This window comes from Callospermophilus lateralis, chromosome 13, assembly GCF_048772815.1.
Source record: "Callospermophilus lateralis isolate mCalLat2 chromosome 13, mCalLat2.hap1, whole genome shotgun sequence".
In the NCBI taxonomy this organism is placed as follows: domain Eukaryota; kingdom Metazoa; phylum Chordata; class Mammalia; order Rodentia; family Sciuridae; genus Callospermophilus; species Callospermophilus lateralis.
In genome coordinates this window covers 67,644,622-67,663,322 of record NC_135317.1, presented here as the reverse complement: position 1 = coordinate 67,663,322, position 18,701 = coordinate 67,644,622, and the positions used below count along the sequence as shown (strand labels likewise).

Here is an 18,701-nt window from a genome sequence, read left to right as displayed (position 1 = left end):
AAAATTCAGCATGCATTTTGAGCTGCCATGGTTTAGTATGATTTTGTTTGTTTGTTTTGTACCAGAGACGGAACTCAGGGGTGTTGAAACACTGAACCATACCCTTATTTTTTATTTTGAGACAGGATCTTGCTAAGTTGCAGAGGGGCTCAATAAATTGCTGAGGCAGGCCTTGAACTTGCCATTTTTCTACCTCAGCCTCTGGGATTAGAGGTGTGCGCCACCACACCTGGCACTTGGTATGATTTTTAAGAAGTCACAAGGCTTCTCTGATTCTACTTTTCCCCCTTTCTCTGAAGCATCTATGGTTTAAACATTTTTTGTTTTCAAGTGACAGAATGCCCAACCCATGGAGGCATAAATAATGAAAAGGGTTAATTGGCTCCTGTAAGAGAAAAATCAAAACAAAACATTGATTTTGGTTTTAGGCAGCACTGGATTCAAAGGATCAAATTACACCAGCAGAATCCAGTTTACCTTCTCTCAGGTCTCTTCTGCTTTCCCCCATTCCCAGACTGCGTGGCTACATTCTTGAAATCTTTGCAGGACAAGGGTCTGGCAGAAGATTCAGTAGAATCCTGACTCAAATGCATGCAGGACAGGACTTCCAAGTCTGCTGATTATTCTGTTTTATTGCGTTTCATTAGCTCTGTTTGGAGCACCTGTATACCACTCCCCCACCAAGAAAAAAGCACTGTGGCGAGGGGAACACAATGTTTTCACTGACCATAACATCCACACACAACACCCGAGCTCTTGAGAGCCCAAGGAGGCAGAAGGAAATTGAAATTCCATAAGCAAAAGAAAAATTGAAGGTGAGCTTGGGTGAGAAACATAATACAAAGCTTTTATTAGCCCCTGGAGACAAGTAGCCCCTCATTATCCTAGGGGAATATGTTCCAAGACCATCAGCAGATAAATAAAACTTCAGAGAGCACCAAACACTGTAAATACAATATTTTTCTCTAAATATACAGGCCTATAATAAACTTTAATTTATAAATTAGGTATAGTACAGATTAATAAATTTATGACAAAACAAATGTGAATTTCTTTTTTTATTCTTCTCAGTTTAACAGAAGATTTTTGGTTATTAACAGATTGTGGCAACCTTAGCATATGACTTCTTTTTCTTTCCATTTTAAGTTGACACCTTACATCTTTTCATTCAAAGGAAGCACTTAACGACTTCTCTTTGACATATATGAATAGCCATCATCACTACTCTTGCACATTGGGACATTTTTATTAAAATGAGCGTTACTTGAACAGACTGGTATGATCTGATGACTGAGATGGCTACTTAATGAGTAACAGGTGAGTAGCATATACACCATGAATATGCTATACAAAAGGATGATTCAGAGTTCATGATGGAATGAGATGGTAGGAGATTTAATTACACTATTCCAAACAATGTGCAATCTAAAACTTATGAATTGTTTATTTTTGGAATTTTCCATTTAATATTTTTAAAGTACAGCTGACCCTGGGTAACTGAAATTGCAGAAAGTGAAACTACAGGCTAGGTGGGCTACCAAAGTAAGCATTATTAACTTCTGATTATGTGCCTAGAACCACAGTAAACCATGAGAAGAATAGAGACAGAAAGATCAGCTATGATCACTCTATATATCAGCATTCATTCATTCATTCATCTTTTGCCATGAATTTTTCTTTATTCTACTAGGTGAGACATGACACACACATATATATATATAACATTTAAGTAAAAATGGAAGACAGTGTAAGTTCCAAAGTGGTCTATAAAGTGTGAGGGAAAGTATTAATTTCATAAAGCATATATTAGGGATAGGGTTGTGGTTCAGTGGAGAACGCGTGCCTCATATTGGTGAGGCACTGGGTTCAATCCTAAGTATCACGTAAAAATAAAAAAATAAAGGTATAGTGTCCATCTACAACTAAAAAAATAAAAAAGAATAAAACATATATTAGATAACATTACATTCCAGTTTCATTTTCCCCAATTAATTACTAGTCAGAATATCATAGGGGTTATAATGAATGCACCCTGATGTCCCAATCAAATTAAGCTTATTCTTCATTAAATTTTACAGGACTCTAGAAACATTAGAACCTGGATGGTCTACACCCCTTTACAGAGATATGGCAGAAATTTCCATGATATTGCTAATAAAAAGAGATTAGAAGTGTGGCATTTAAGTATCTAAGATATATTAAGGTTTGTCTCACTTTTGCAAGAGTCTGTATACAAGCAGGTAAATGTTCATAGAATTTTATGCAAGTCAGGCACAGAGTTGACTTGCATAAAAGTCTGTCTATGATAAAAAAGAAAACAATAAAAGAATAAGAGATTATTTTAAAGAAATAAAGCAAAAATTTCTTCAGGGCACTATAAGAATTCAAATAAAACTTGAAGTTGCTTTCAAACTGCAGAGCCAGTCAGACAGACATGACTTTTTTTTAACCTTAAAGATTTTAGATAAACCTTTCTTCCAAGATAAAAAAAGCAAAAAGGGGAATTGTACTTATTCTTTTAAAAAATATGATTTTTAAATATCAATGGAACTTAAAGGAACAATACTTCCCACTCCACTCCCCTGGCAAAGGAGGAAAAAAAATGTGATTTTAATTAAAGTTTTTTCTTTTTTTTTTGGTCTATCTGCCTTGCCCCAGGATGCTCTAAAGATAGCTCTTAATTGTGCATGTGGGCGTGTATATTGCTATATGAGCCACAAGAGAGTATGCAAATGTGAGAAGCTGGCAGCCCTTTGCTAGGGGCTTGTTGAGTCCATGGTAAGCACACTTCAAAGTTCCCTTCCCTCTTCTCATGGCTCAGAAGTTAGTTCCTTTCTAAAGTGTTTTCATAAGCAGGAGGTTCATTGTTAAGATGGTGAATATGAAAAGTGAAGAAAATTTCACCAATTATAAGGTAAAAATATATCCCTCTCTTTTTGGCTCTTGATACATCATTTTATAAACATGCACACACACACACACAGCAGAATAAACTATCATTGCAAAAGGTAAAGGTAAATTTATTTTTATAAAAGTAAGCATGTTTAAGACAGTCATAAGTACTGTAGTTTAGTTCTTATAGTTGAGAGAAAGCATGGGTTAAACTAAATGGCCTAGTATATGTTTTCAAAAATATACTATTTTATTAAGAATTTAAATACTGTTTATTTGTTGAATCCACCTACTTTATTACCTTCAACGGGTTGATTTTTCCAGGGGAAAAATAGCAGCACATTTGGATGATATACACAGAAGTAAAACATTATGCACAACTATTCTAAAGATTCATATGAACTGGGTATAATATAAATTGTGTTGCTTTTAATATACTGAAAGTAAAGACAAACCATCTGTTTATGTGGTGGAATGTTGTTGTGTTAAAGAATGCTATTCCTCACCATCCTATATCTTCATTGTGGCTTTTACATTATAAAAGGCAGTTAATCTCATCTTTCCTGGTACCCTCTGAATTAAGTAATGCACCATCTTAGCCTTCTGTTTATTTACATTTCTAACCTACAGTTTATTTTTTTTTCATTCCATTCCTTTGCACCTTTTCAATTTTTAAGATCTACCATGGCCACCTGCATATTAAAGTTTCTACTTATATCTTGCCAATAAATCAGTGAACACAGAGCAGATGAAGAATAGAAAGCGCATGTGGATGGGCTCTGTATTTGCACAGGGCAAGAAAGCTTTATCAATTTTGAGAACTATTAATTGCATTTTGAAAAGTAGCATGTTAACATTTTACTAAGAGAGAGTTTAAAAGGCATAGAAATATTTCACTGTTCTGTGCACTACAGTGGATGAGGAAAATGTAAGATAAAATGAGGCTTTCCTTTGCAATTTTTTTTTCTTTTTTGGTTTCTCCCTGTTTACTGAAATTCTAATTGCGTTTAGGGATGGTATATAAAAAATAGCATTCTCCCTATGGTTGGTCAATAATGGTAACCACAGTCCACTCCTCTTAGTCTTAGAAAGGGATTTTGGTTAAAATTAGAAAACGGAAATGTTCAGTTCTTTCCTTAAAGAATTGAAGGAGGAAGACAAATTCACTTGAGCAAATCATGCCCCAAATCTTAGACTGAGTTTTTTAATATTAAATATTATTATTATTATTTAGTTGTAGTTGGACACAATACCTTTCTTATTTATTTATTTTTATGTGGTGCTGAGGATGGAACCAAGGGCCTCACATGCTCGAGGGGAGCATGAGCCACAACCGCTGAGCCACAACACCAGCCCCTCAGGCTGGGTTCTTAATCAGTTGAAGGGATATAATCAGTATTTATTTTTTCCTCCTAAGGCAGAGCTGTTTCAACACTTAACTTAAGAGAAGAATTTGATGGCTCTGTCCTGCCCTCCTAGTAGACAGGCTGCTTCCAGGGTGGACAATCCTGCCACCTTCCATACACTTTCTTCTCTTAAATAGTAGGCACTCTTTTTACTAACTCTTCTTAACCAATTTGCCAGACTAATAAAGAATTTCCATTTATTCTGTAATGCACAGAAACAGCAGCTGATGACTGTTTATTTCAAGGGCAAAATTCTGCAGCCACCTGTAGAATTATATACTTACCCAAAATGCAGGTATATTTTTCAAAAGTATTATATCAGCTGTGCTTCTCATTGTAATATCACTTAAGCTGATGAATACTAGTAAAATAAGAGAAACTGGCTTCTATGAAAATAGTTTCATAAAACTTAAAAGTTATGAAAATAAAACAATACTGTCAAATTAGTGTAGGAAAAATAACTGAAAGACAGGAGAAAATATAAAAGTCTAGAAAGAGTCTATAATTAGGTTATTCCTTACTCATTTTTTTTTTAATTAAAGGAACTTTAAAAGTAGGAATTATAAACTATACACTATGGGTACTTTTTGTAATAAAAATGATGGACTTATAAATAGCAAACCAAAAACCTAAGAAAATAATTTGACCCTATATAACAATAATTAGAAGGTAAATATATAATTATGTGTTATAAACTAAAGTTGTATTCAACATATATGTGGATTTTTAAAAATATTCTATTATAACTCCCATTTTCAGTCCAATTGCCAGTCACTAAATATAAGTTAATTGAAATGCTACTAGGGATAGAATCCAGGGGCACTTAACCACTCTAGAGCTACACCCACAGAGCTTTTATTTTTTATTTTTAGTTGTTAATAGACATTTATTTTATTTATTTATTTTTATGTGGTGCTGAGGATTGAACCCAGTGTCTTACATATGCCAGGCAAGCACTCTACAACTGAGACACAACCCCAGCTCACCCTTAGAGCTTTTTATTTTTTTAATTTTGAGACAGGGTCTGCTGAGGCTGGCTTTGAACTTGTGATCCGCCTGCCTTAGCCTCCCAAGCTAAGGCTTACAGGCATTCACCACAGGCCTGGATGAAAATGGTGGTTAAAACAAAGAATTAAACACACACACACACATGCAAAGAAACGCGCACACACAATCACACACACACAAGATGCCTCAAAAGGGCCTTATGTTATGTATTTCTAGGGTGCTGTGGCAATCTTCACAGGACTAAAATAAATTAATTTTAGAATGAATTCAACCCTAAATGTTGGACTGAATTATAAAAATTGATTATCTAAATAAAAGAGGAATAACAAAAGATAAATTTCAAGGTTATTATCCAAGTTATAACTACAAAGTTTTGGTCATTGATTAAGCAAATATTTTGTGCTAGGCACTGGGGTTATTAAAAAAAAAACAAATCAAACACAGATTGATATGATTTCTGTCCTCAGAGGTCATAGTTATAGGCAAAAATGTGAAGATTTAGACTCTAGATTAAAGAAATAACTAAATATAATTTTGAAAATCACACACATAACATAGGAGCTCAGAATTTTTCTACATAATATTGTGTTTTTAATCATTTTAAAAAAAACTAGTGATACATATTTTTTAATATTTATCCTGAAATAAAATACAACATTAATTTTCATGTTAGGAAAGATTTTCTTAGATCGTCTCCAAGGAAAATATTGATAAACATTTAGAGTCAGTGCTATACTCCTAGACCTCCAAAACTGAGAGCTAAATAAGCATCTTTCTTTATAAAGTACCCAGCTTTGTGTATTTTGTTGTAGCAACTGAAAATGGACTGACACAATAGGAAAACAGAGCAAAGCACGCAGCAAGCACCAAATGTTTACCAAGACAGGCACTATGCCAAGCATCTTGAATATGCTGTGGTGTTAAATCCTGTGAAAAATTCTTTCATGTGGAAATTATCATCCTGCCTGTTTTCTAGATGAACAAACTGAGGCTGTCCTATTTATAGGTCTGCTCAGAGTCTCTCAGTGAGTGAGTGAAAGAGGTAGATTTAAATCCATGTCTCTAGGACTCGAAAGTCTATGTTTTTAACATGTGCTTACATTTTCATTGCTAATAATATCACTCCTTTCATTTCATTGATGGTTTTAGGTGCGGAGTGTTATCAGGGAAGAAGGGAGATTAAAAAAAAAAAAAAGACCCTTTAGAACAATCACTCTCAACTATTCTGCTTTCTCACTTTTGGATTTTCTAAAAACACATTTTGAAAAAATGAACAGGTTCCTCAGGCATAGTACTTTTATAAACTTCCAAAATTATAATAATCCCCATCCATTTAAAGGTATAAATAACAAATTATTTACTGCCAGGGAAAAACCTGATTAAGTTCACAAACTAAACAGGCTCTGAGTTCCTTCCACTATGACACTGAAGCAATTCAGAAAAAGATAAACAGAAGAAAAATATTCCTTTTGGAAAAAAATATAAAACTTTCATAAAAAATCTGTTTCTAGCTTGTCAGTATGGAATTTGTCACTAATCATTTTAAACTATGCCCTTTTATGCTTCTTCTGTCTCTTTTCGCTTTCTGAGTAGTTCTTTGATGTAACAAAGACAGTTTCAGACAAGATTTCAGCTCATCTGGAAAAAAAAAGGTTTAAGTCTGGAGGCAAAATGCAGTGTATTTAAAATTTATATACTCTATAATGCCTTTGTTCTGAACTTGAAGATCCTGCAAAACTTCTAAGCTTCTTTGCCTTCTTCTTCTAAGCTCATTTGTTCTTCCTGTGCTTATTATCATGCAACTGTGACTTTAACTGGTGGCTCCATCATTTAACTACATGCAGAGTCATGGCTGACCCTTTCTGATCAATTGCCAATCCATACAGGTTTGACTGATAAAAGAGCCAATTAGATTTAAGCAAATTAAGGGACATCACCAATGTCAACCACTTATTAAACTGAATGCTGAATTCCATGCATACAAAACACTAATGCACTGAGCCCCATTAAGCGTTGAAATCCTAACCCCATTAGTAACTCCAGACCTTGAAGGGGTAAAGGCCAGAGGAAAGTTTCATATTTATGGATTAACATTTGGATTCCGTTTTTATTTTTTTAATTCTTTTCCTAGAACTCTTGAACCTGTACCATAATGCTATTCAAGAGCTCAGATTAAATATATTCTTCATTTCTAAGAGTATCTGAGTGCTAAATATGAGCATTATGTTATTACAAACAACCTAAAATATTGTAATTATGGAAGTACAAAAACATGAGTGCACAGAGATGGGGGAGGATGTGCTACATAAATGAAAATAAGAGAACACCTCCAGTTTCCCAAATAAAATTTAAGATGAATTTATAAGTAAAACATATGAGTTATTTGGGATATGCCCCTGCTCACCTACATGCTGAGCTATTGATGGTGTCCTTTTCTTACATTCATTTTGGTGTTCATATAACTTGGCTTTTATCATATTTTTAATCACATTTTTTTTTTCTCATCAGAAAAACAAACCTAGCTACTAGCAGATCCATTGTTTGTAACCATCCTATTAAGAGATATGAACCATACCAAAATTCTTCATATCATGTTCCTTTACCTCTCTTTTCTAAATTCCTATATAAACCAAGGACCAGGTCACTGGAGTAACCACTCTAGGGGAGAAACCAGAGTGATGAGATGATGAAACCTGGGAATATTCCCTACCTCCAGTATTCCCTTCCTTTTGACAGTCAGTACTGCAATTATGTTTACATGGCCATAGCTTTCCTACAGTGGACAGCAGCGCACAGAAAAGGTCATACTTTTGCAGATGAGAACCACTATAAGGTGGCTGAGGTAAAAATGAAACCTGGGCAGCACTGGAGCAATGATAAGCTTATGATTTAAAACTAGTAATTAAGCTATCTTGACTGATTTATTTATTCATGCATTCACCAATTATTCATCATGTGCCTACCATGTGTCATGTTGGGTCTAGGTACTAAAGATAAAAATGTGAATAAGAAACAGTCCCTGCCTCATAGGGTCTCATAACCAGTGATTGTGATGGTCAAATTAAACAGGCGATTTTAATGTGACGTGCTTGTGCTCTGGGACACAGAAGGGCCCTATCTCCATCTTTGTTGGTGAGAGACAACTTGCCGATGGGCTGATTTCTCAGTGAAAACTTCAAAAATGAGTCAGACTTGGACAGAGCAAAGAAGCAAAAGGAGTTTTCCAGGCCACATTGTATAGCAAACATTCGATAAAGAAAAAAAAATAGCATTTTTGATTTGCCCCAACCTTCTATGATTATGTTTTTAATCTATAGTGAAAAGAAAATATAGCTAAAGATGTTATCATTACAATCTTACATAATCTAGCATTGAAAGATACTAAGAATTCCACATCCCCGTAAAAGAGATCTAGTTTTTGAAATCAGAGAAATGGCGATAATGATAAAATCCAAATATAATGGAAAAGTAAATAGCACATAGAACCTTCTCTGCGCATAAGTTGGTTAGCTCCTGTACATCGGTTCATTTATTATTCATTTCAGTATGAAACACAGTTCACTGGACAGGGGCATGGAAGATTTCTTTAATAACTCTCAGTACTAATTTAATTCTACTTAAACACACATATTCTAGTGAATGCCACATGCTTTTCAGCATGATTTTTATGTGTAAATCAGGATAATATGTTTTCAGATCATTAAGTAAAAGGAAGCATGAACTAAAACCTATTTAATCAATGAGGTATCACCTTTAAACTGCCACAAGGTCATAAAAAAGATAATTTCAAAGCTATAAGTTTCCTAATTGTAATCAACAACAATCTAATGATGAAAGAAAGTATGTCCTAATGGCTATAATAAACTTGAGCAAATCTCTGTCTGTCTTTGAAGACATTTGCTTCCTCTTTGGGTGAAGAGCCTTCCCCTAAATTCTGAATTTCTGAATATATACCAGGAAAGATCGCATTGGGCTCAGAAAACATTATGATAATGACACAGATAAGCATCCTCAGGGTGAGAGGAAGATAAGCCTCACTTAGCAGTTTGACTCTGTTCCACTGCCTCAACATAAAACAATATTTTAGTTTCTTCTTGTTTACATAATATTAACCCTTCTACTCAATACACCCACATAGTGTGTATTGAGTTACAGTGGGAGTTTTCTGTTTTCAACTGAATCATCTAATAACAAATGATTAGACCATACATTCTAAAATATACAAGCAATAAATTTAATCAGGCTTATTTTATCAATACAAGCTAAATTACTCTAAGTTATACATTATCTAAATCAGTGTAAATGCCATAAAGTGAATATATAACTCATTAGATATTCTATTTATCCTGTTAAGAAAAGTATTCATATGCAACTTAAAATCTCTACTTAAATATCAATTGCTCTTTGATTCCTAAATGTGAATGAAGGGTATTAAATACCAAGGTTTAGAGTCATCACAAGTTTCTGCTATTTCTTGCGGGTGGGTTAGAGAGAAAAATGAAGATATGATTACCCAATGCTCCTTTCTTTGGTTTGGTTTTGTGTTGTGTTCTCTAATTAAAAATAAGCATCTATCCAAATTCAATTTCTTTTTTAAATTAATTCATGAAATCTGATACTTACCCATATTGATCAGTCCTGGAAATCTCTTTTAAGCATTCTTTTCTCAAATAATGTGGCTTCTGCCATTTAGAATTTCAAGTGTTTTAGTAAATATCCATTCATTAATTGAATTCTCATAATGTCATAAAAGGAAAGAATTGTGAGTGGTTCTCAAGCCACTACAGGTAATGAATCTTTTCCTGGGGGAAGAGATTTCATAGGAACTACAGATACAGCTGTATTTTTCTCCAGTGATGTGGCATTTTTCTGCTATTAAGCTCTTTATGACCAGAGGGAGATTTAGTTATGCAGCTCTGTAGATGGCTGATAATAAGACCATGATGTTCTTCTTCAGTCTACAACATCCTGGTTCCTGGAAGTGTGGCTATAGGGCACATAATTATGATCCTGGGGTTCTTCTCCTTGGATATTTTCAGAAAGTATACATTCCTGAACACTCAACTGAGAATCGAGCCCTTATTATGAGGCATACTTTCTGTTCAAGGGCCACATATACCAATCTGAGAGGGAAGTTCTTCTTAGTACTTAGTTTGCACAAATAGGATAATGGTGGAGTTGATTAAAGATCAAAGTAACATTGATTTTAGCAATTTTAACTAACTTGAATCAACTTTTAATAGAAATATTTAAAATATACACATTTAAACTATATTACATTAGCACCACTAAAACATAATCATTAGGATATACAATAAAAGTGTTTGTCCAGTGGCATGAGTACAGTGTTCTAGTCTGTGTATTGCCCTTTTTGCCAAACACAAAAGCATCTAAACTAGTTCCTCAAAAAACCAACAATGAGAAACATTTGCAGCAGAAAATTAAAGCTCCAATTTAAAAATAAAAACTTTGAATCTAAGTGAAGTCTCAAACAAAAAGCATTTTCAACCTTCTTAACATGCAGAAAGCCAGAGATATGTGTATGTGTGTTTAGTACATATACATACATATACATATAGTACAAGATGAAAGCAGACTCAACAACAAAAAATATTAATAAGTCTCAATAAAACTAAATGAAACAACCAGAGATTCAACCGAGCCTCTAAGTTCTAGAAAAACTCAATTCCAACAATGAACAAGATATTCAATGGTGACTTAGTGCCTAAGACATTTAATTAAAATTAGAGAGCCAATAGTTTTCATAGACTTACCCCCTGGTGGCATTGCAATTGTTATAGCGTCACTTATCAAGCTGCCTTGGCTATTGGTAGCATTCACTTGTACAGTATAGTTAGTAAAAGGAACCAACCCATCAATGGGCACCCAAAGGTTGGAGTCTCCACTGCTGTGCATGACTTTTGTGCCACTCAGAAGAGTGTAGTTATTACCTGCTGATTAAAAAAAGAAAATTATTGACCTTAGTATAAGGGCTCTTTCTACAATTTGAAGATTTAAGGAGAGGGGTTCCTGAACCTCTTGTAATAAATAGCACTATAACAGCACTGCCCTAAGCTACACTGTATGCACTCCCATCAATGTGCACTCTCATGTTACTATGTTGTGAACAAAACCAAACCTGGGCTGACAGTTCCAATTCATTTATTGTTGTGATTGAAATAGCTTGACTGATATTTGAAAATAGTATGAAACCATACCACAAGATCATGAATAGAAGAAAATATATTGCACAGATAATTGGATTATTTAATGAGTTGTGTTTTACTGAGTTGTGTTTACTTTTTATCCTTTTCGAGGTTTTCTTTTTATCCTTGAATTCTCATGGGTGTGCAGAAAGAAATAACAGTTCGCTCAAAGTAGGATGGTCCTAGATATAAATCGAATACTCAGAAACATGTCAGATGTTTTCTATGTCATCATCTGTGGTATTTTCTGCTCATCATGCTCCAGAGGTGGGTTTTCTTTGTACTTAATACCCCTTCAAATAGGAATTGGTCAGAATATCCTAAAAAGCAACTGGAGATGGGAGATAAATCATGTTCACTTTGATCAAATGTGGTTTTTAGTTCTATTGGTAAATGCAGGGAGGTCCCGGACTGTGTAACAGATGACTTCCAATATATCTCATCCATGTGCCACCACCCCATCCTCACCAAGCTTTAGCAACCCATTCTCAAGTCTCAGCATATCTGGGACATGGAAAAAGACTGATGCCTAACAACAGTGTGTTCTCTCTCCTGTGCACCACAGGATTGTGCTGAAAGTTAAGAAGAATTACAAATTAAGGTTAAAACAAGAAAAGGGTTATGACTGAAAACTATAATATTTATTTCATGTTCTACATTAAGACTTTCCTGAGAAGTTTACATGAGGCCACTATTTTCCAAAATATGGCTTACTTTTAGTCAAATATTACTAATGTGTTAAAATTATTCTTTAAAAACATAGAAAATAAAATCATGGCATTTGCAGGTAAATGGGTGGAATTAGAGAAGATAATGCTAAGTGAAGTTAGCCAATCCCCCCCAAAAACAAATGCTGAATGCTTTCTCTGATACAAGGAGGCTGATTCATAGGGGGTAGGGGGGAAACATGGGAGGAATAGACAAACTAGATAGGGCAGAGGGGTGGGAGGGGGAAGGAGGAGGCATGGGGTTAGAAGTGATGATGGAATGTGATGGACATTATTATCCAAAGTACATGTATGAAGGCATGAATTGGTGTGAATATACTTTGTATACAACCAGAGATATGAAAAATTTGTGCTCTAAATGGGTAATATGAATTATAATGCATTCTGCTGTCATATATAAATAAAAATAAAAACATAAAAAAAGAACCATTAAGAATATTAATATTCAACTAGGCATTTTTTGTCTGCCAAAACATTTTTAAAATGTATATTTCATCTTTTCTACAAATTCTACAGATAAAGGCAAATGAATAAAAAACACAGAATAATTGAACTACATTGGGTAAAGAAGCATATTTGCAATATCTCCAGGTACTGATATAATCTTTATTGATTAGATAATTAAAAAGTAAAAGATAGCCACATGCTAAAAGTGATCTTGCATTTTACAGTAGTTTTAATGGTTGCAATATTCACAAAATATATTTTAACACAGTTTAGTAGCAAAGCATATTGAAAAGGGAAGAACATAAATTTGGTTTTTAGAGGGTCCCACTTTCAAACTAGTCTTTCCTTGTATTTTTAGTAATGCATCCTTTGCAAAGTTACTTAGTGTTTATAAATCTCTCATTAGGAATGCTAATTACAGGGCAGGATGATTGTGAGATTTGAGGGATTTTTTAATTATTATATCCAGAACATAAGAGTTGCTCATAAACAACTATTATTTAGATATTTTCTTGGGTTTCTGAATATACTACATTAAATATGATTGTAAAAGTACTACTCTAAGAGGCACTGTGTATGCTGCCATCAATGTATATACTATTTATTTTATTGCCTTGTGAATAAAATGACACCTGGGATAACATCTTCAATTCATTCATCATAGTGATCACAACAACCAGGAATTATGCTACTGTTTTTGTTATAATCTGTACAACTCATACACTGCAGAGAAACACTTAGAATTAGCACCCTGTATTTTATTTTCTTAGAAGCAATTACCTACTACTAAATTCTCTGTCTCTTCCAACCTAACAAAGTAATATCAATCAAAATTCTATGGCTTTCAATGAACAAAACAATGGCCATCTCATCCACTACTATTATGCCATTGTCCCTTCAGGTTATATTTCAATTCTGAAATTAATGAAGCTCAAATAATGCAAAAGGGAATCTGATGGTTAGTTATGACACACTCATTTTCATGAAATATGGTTAAGACAGACAAAAACTTAAAAATATGTAGAATTTTTAAAAAGATATGTAACAATTTTGGGATAAAGTAGCTGAAAAATTTATTGCTGCCAAATACTAGGGTATAGTATAAGTGTTTTCCATTACAAGAAGAAATCCCTAGTAGCATACAATAATTGACATCTCTGGACTTGAAATTGGCACATTCAAAGGAGTGGTTTATTCCAGAGAATAAATGACACTTATGGGTTAAAATAAAAGAGTAACAAATTTTATTCATATTCACTAAAGCCAGATAAAAAGACATTTGTAATTTAAAAAATGATTTAAGGTCCTCAACTGCAATTAGATAATGTATTCTTATATATGTGTAATGCTTATTAGCAAAAAAGTTCTGAAACTTTTGTCTTCGGTAATTTTGCAATGCATTAAAAATTTCTAAATTATGCACTTGTGGTTTTCGTAGGTTCTTTACAGCTGGCCCACTTGATTCAACTGAAGATGATTGAGTTCCAGCTGCATGCACGGAGGAAACTTGGCTCAAGGCAGATGATAACATGTCTCAAATTAAATAAACATATTTCTTGCAGTTAAAAAATATAGTGAATCTTTTGTAATCACGAAGAATAATTACATGATTAGCCTCAGAAGGCCCCAAGTTTCCAAGACACCTAACTACCCAGAAACATTTTCAGTTACAGCTGAAATAACTGCCATCATTATCATATCCTGTTGTGAAATTTCAAAAAGTTCAGCCTACCCTAAAATGACCCAAGCAGATTCTTCTCTGTCTCTGAAGTAGTGTAACTGTGCACATCTTATAAAAGCCTGAAATTGCAAAACAACAAAAATTCTACAATTAAGCCAGGAGAGCATTATTTTATACATTTCCAGTCAGGTGCAAATGTAATACCAATGAATAAACATCTATTATAATATCAGTGAAGTTTTATTCCTTGCATTTTGTTTGTTATTGAAGCAAAATTTGAGCTTCAAAACAAACACTATCTCTAGCTTTGAAAATAGCATGACAGGGGGAAATATATTAAGTACCACTTTATTCTAAGTTTCCTAGATAACAACATTAATACATGGTAATTATACAATTAGTTGTAGCATTAAGTTCTAGTTATAGAACAATGATTACTCAGTAATTATAAGAAGTATATAATTACTCAATAATTATGAGAAGTATGCAATTACATAACCATTTTACTCAGCTCAAAAAAGAACATGTATATCTCCAGGAACCATGCAGCCAAGTGAGTCTAATGCTCTCTCACCTCCACTAACACACAGTTCCATTCACAAACCTAGAGTCAATGACAGAATTTCAATTCTCAATGTAGCTCAAAAATTTCCAGAGTCAACACCAAAAATGGACCCACAGATTGCAGTTCTTGCTCCTCCTCATGAACCCCCTCCATCTTTCCTCCTTGCTCTTTAACAATTTGCATTTCTAGATGTTGGGTAAAGATCCTTAAAATTCAAGTCCTCAGATTGCCCCTCTTGAGTGGGTTGTGACTTACCACTTTTCACTGCATAAACTTGGTTTCACTGGGCTGGAAAATATAGCCCTGTTGGTTCAGCCTTAAAAATCAAGCTAGAAAATGCTAAGTTGATAAGCATTTCCTATCACAGGTGACCATTCTGGCCTCAGCTCTCACCATATTTGTGAGTATAAATGGATGGTGCAGGTGCATTTAAGCTTTTGTGTTCTGGAACCACAGCTTCCCCCAACCCCTATCCACAGACTGTGACTTTTAGTTGAGCTTCCTGCATCCCCACTCTTTGGCTTGGTCTGAACCATTTAACTTTAACTGGAAATTGCTCTAAACTCTACAGAATGTGGTTGTCTCTTATCAGTGTTCCAAGTTTCATCTACATCAAAATCACCTGGGGTGCTTCATAAATGTTCATGTAGTTAAGTTGCACCCTAGACTTACTAAATGAGAATATCAGATGGCAGGGTCCAGAAACTACTGCACGATTCTTCTCCAGTAAGTTGAAATTTGAGAATTAGTAATTATTCAATCTGTAGTTAGGATGGTCTTAAAGCAGTGATCAAAATTAATTTTCTCTGCCTGTAAAAGTAGCTAGATCACATTTGGCATCCTAATTAATGGTGGTTTTAAACTGTAGTGTTGGGCTATAAAATGTTTACTCTATTAGTGAAATAATGTATTCAAATAGTATAAAACTAATGATTAAACTAGATGTATCTTTACAGACTGAAAAATGTAAATCTAATATGGTTGTTCTATGAGAAATTTTAAAATGTGCATAAAATCAATTTTATTAAATGAGTAATCATTATTGCACATCTGAGAACAATAATTTCAGAATTTCTGATTGAAGGATTCTGTTTTTCTCTCTCCCTCCTCTCTCACTGAGGATGCAAGGGAAGAAAAATATTTTTGTACACTGGCCCACATCATGCATCACAAGAAGAAATAAGTTTTGTATAGATCATGTAAAATTTTTAAATAAACTCCTAATTGCTATTTCTGAATGTTCCATATTCCAAAGCATCTTTGGAAACATTAAATCATCTTTCCTATTTCATTCTGAAAAAAAAGTGCTAAATGAAGAAATAGACAAAATAAATTCCACATGACCAACAGATCTCACTGGTAAAAAAATCTTTTTCTCAGTTTCAAATGGGAAGACCTATTAAAATGGTAACATCATCAATGCCAGTTTTCTAAAAGCTTATCTTTAGTGTTATTGGTTGAATAGCAAGATATTTTCTATTTAATCATTTTTTAAGCAAAAAATCAACATAAATGGATATTTTCACATGTATGATGCAGAGATGTAAATATAAATGATTGTTGTCCTGGGAACACCATCCCATGGGATTCTCCAGATTGAAATAACACAAATGAGTATCCTTTCCCATTCTTGTTATAATCATTGTCACAAGAATTTTAATGCACCATATATTCCATAATTTTTTCCCTCTGTACTGTACTGCTGTGACCTTTTCAATATTCTATAATTTGACTGGCTGGCCATTTCGGTTCTCTCCTTTTTACAGCCTTATTAACTTGTGGGAAAGAGGTGAAGTGAACAACCAATCAGAATACATAATATTGCAAAGGTCAGCGTAGTCCTGTACAGTATCATCACACACGGAATACTGTATGCCAGGCATTAACATCCTGATATCTTATTCATGTGACAAAGATTGTAACAAGAACAGAAAATGGCACAACATGAATCCATTCTCATGACAAAGATTATAATGAGAAATGACAGCGAACAAACCAAGCTGATTCTTGTTACCTTGTGAGGATTTTATATGTCAGACCTGGTCCTGCTTTAAGTTAGCCTTTTTCTGAATCCAATTACACCTTAAGGTAGAACAAGTGTTAACTAATTTTCCCACTTCTTGTATAATAAAATGCTGTATTTTTCCTGTTATGGGAAATACAGGAAAAAATACAGGAGGCTGGCTTTCCTGTATGTAGGTATCAATTTTAGAGTTGTTTGGCTCCATCTCACTATAATATAATAGAATTCTGCCAATACAGTATACTGCAGATCAGGGCAAAGAGGCATAACAGTCCTTTATTGTGGGCTAAGAATTTCAGATTGCTGTAGATAACACATATTGATGTTTAAGCTACTTTTCGTTATTTCACATTAAGATATTATTTTAAGCTATTTTATCCACAAAGAAAGTGTATCCTCCAAATTCCATCATTCCAATAGATCTTTGCATGGTAGGAATGTGAAAGCTGTTGGTCCTTTATTTTGTAATAATATAAGGACAATGAAATCTTGGAGCTGGCCCTAAGTTTTTGACAATATAAAAAATATTTATTGATATATGCTTGTATAGCTTTCTTCTTCCTCTTCTTTTTTGGGGGGTGGGTACCAGAGACTGAAGTCAGGGACACTGGATCACTGAGTCACATCCCCAGCCCTATTTTGTATTTTATTTGGAGACAGGATCTCACTGAGTTGCTTAGCATCTTGCTTTTGGTGAGGCTGGCTTTGATCCTCCTGCCTCAGCCTCCTGAGCTGCTAGGATTACAGGTGTGAGCCACCACACTCAGTTAGCTTTCTTCTTCATAGAACATTTTGAAAGAGGAAGAAAGAACTAGCCTTTGAGTCACTTAGTCCTCTAAGAAAGTCAGTGTTCTACTAATGTATTATATGTCTTATCATTACTGTAATTATACATAAGTGATTTTAATTAGTTGTCATCTAGTAAAAGGTGTATTTCCTTGATTTCTCTTTAAATTGCTAATATAAAACTTGTACTTAAGGGAATAAATCCAGATCAACTCACCAAAAGATGGTTCAGAAATATTGGACCTTTTGCTTATGCAAAAGGAGTCTTTGCTGTACAGATACTGAGGATCTTTTTGTTTTGTTCTATTTTTTCTAAATGTGTGGCTAAAAGTACACCAAATGTTGTAGATACCCTCCCGATATTTTGTCATTAAAAAAAAACTTTTAAAAATGACTCTTTACATTAATTTGCTCTATGTACTAAGTCAGATTTTTCTAAATGAATTTTATTATTATCAGATAGGAATTAAAGAACAGAGAGATATGCCATATCCCTGTGCAGTTTTCTCAATATGGATATGAAAGTAAAACTAATGTAAAAATATTAAGTCCATAAAAATAAATAAATATATATATGTGTGTGTGTGTGTGTGTGTGTGTGTGTGTGTGTGTGTAGAGATTATTGAAATACAATGTATTTTCATTAATCATGTTGCCATCTGAAATATTGCATTTATTTTTCTCCCCATTTGGGCACACTGATATTTTTCCAAATGATCCAATTATTGCCATCATCTCCATTGGCAGAGAGTCATTTGGGCAAATGCACCTCCATAGAAAGTGGTCTCCAGCTTCTGCACTAAACACTGGACATGAACACAACTCTTTTGTATACTGGAAAATGTCTTCTTCCGTAGTTCTAGTAGAGCTTTGACAAAATGCTCACTATGCTAAGCCTTCAGTGCTTCTGTGATCAAAGGGACAACTTAACTGTTAGTATTGGTCCTTGGTTCAGTATA

At 34.0% G+C, this 18,701-nt stretch overlaps 1 protein-coding gene across 3 annotated transcripts in view; it reads right to left on the bottom strand.

Moving 5' to 3' along the window:
• The window catches only part of Ush2a (usherin), a 724,044-nt gene that overhangs the window by 269,229 nt on the left and 436,114 nt on the right, over positions 1–18,701 (bottom strand). For all 3 annotated transcript variants that reach the window (XM_076831652.1, XM_076831654.1, XM_076831653.1), the window contains one exon: positions 11,081–11,260. In XM_076831652.1, the coding sequence (XP_076687767.1) occupies positions 11,081–11,260 (180 nt within the window). The remainder of the gene's footprint in view (positions 1–11,080; positions 11,261–18,701) is intronic.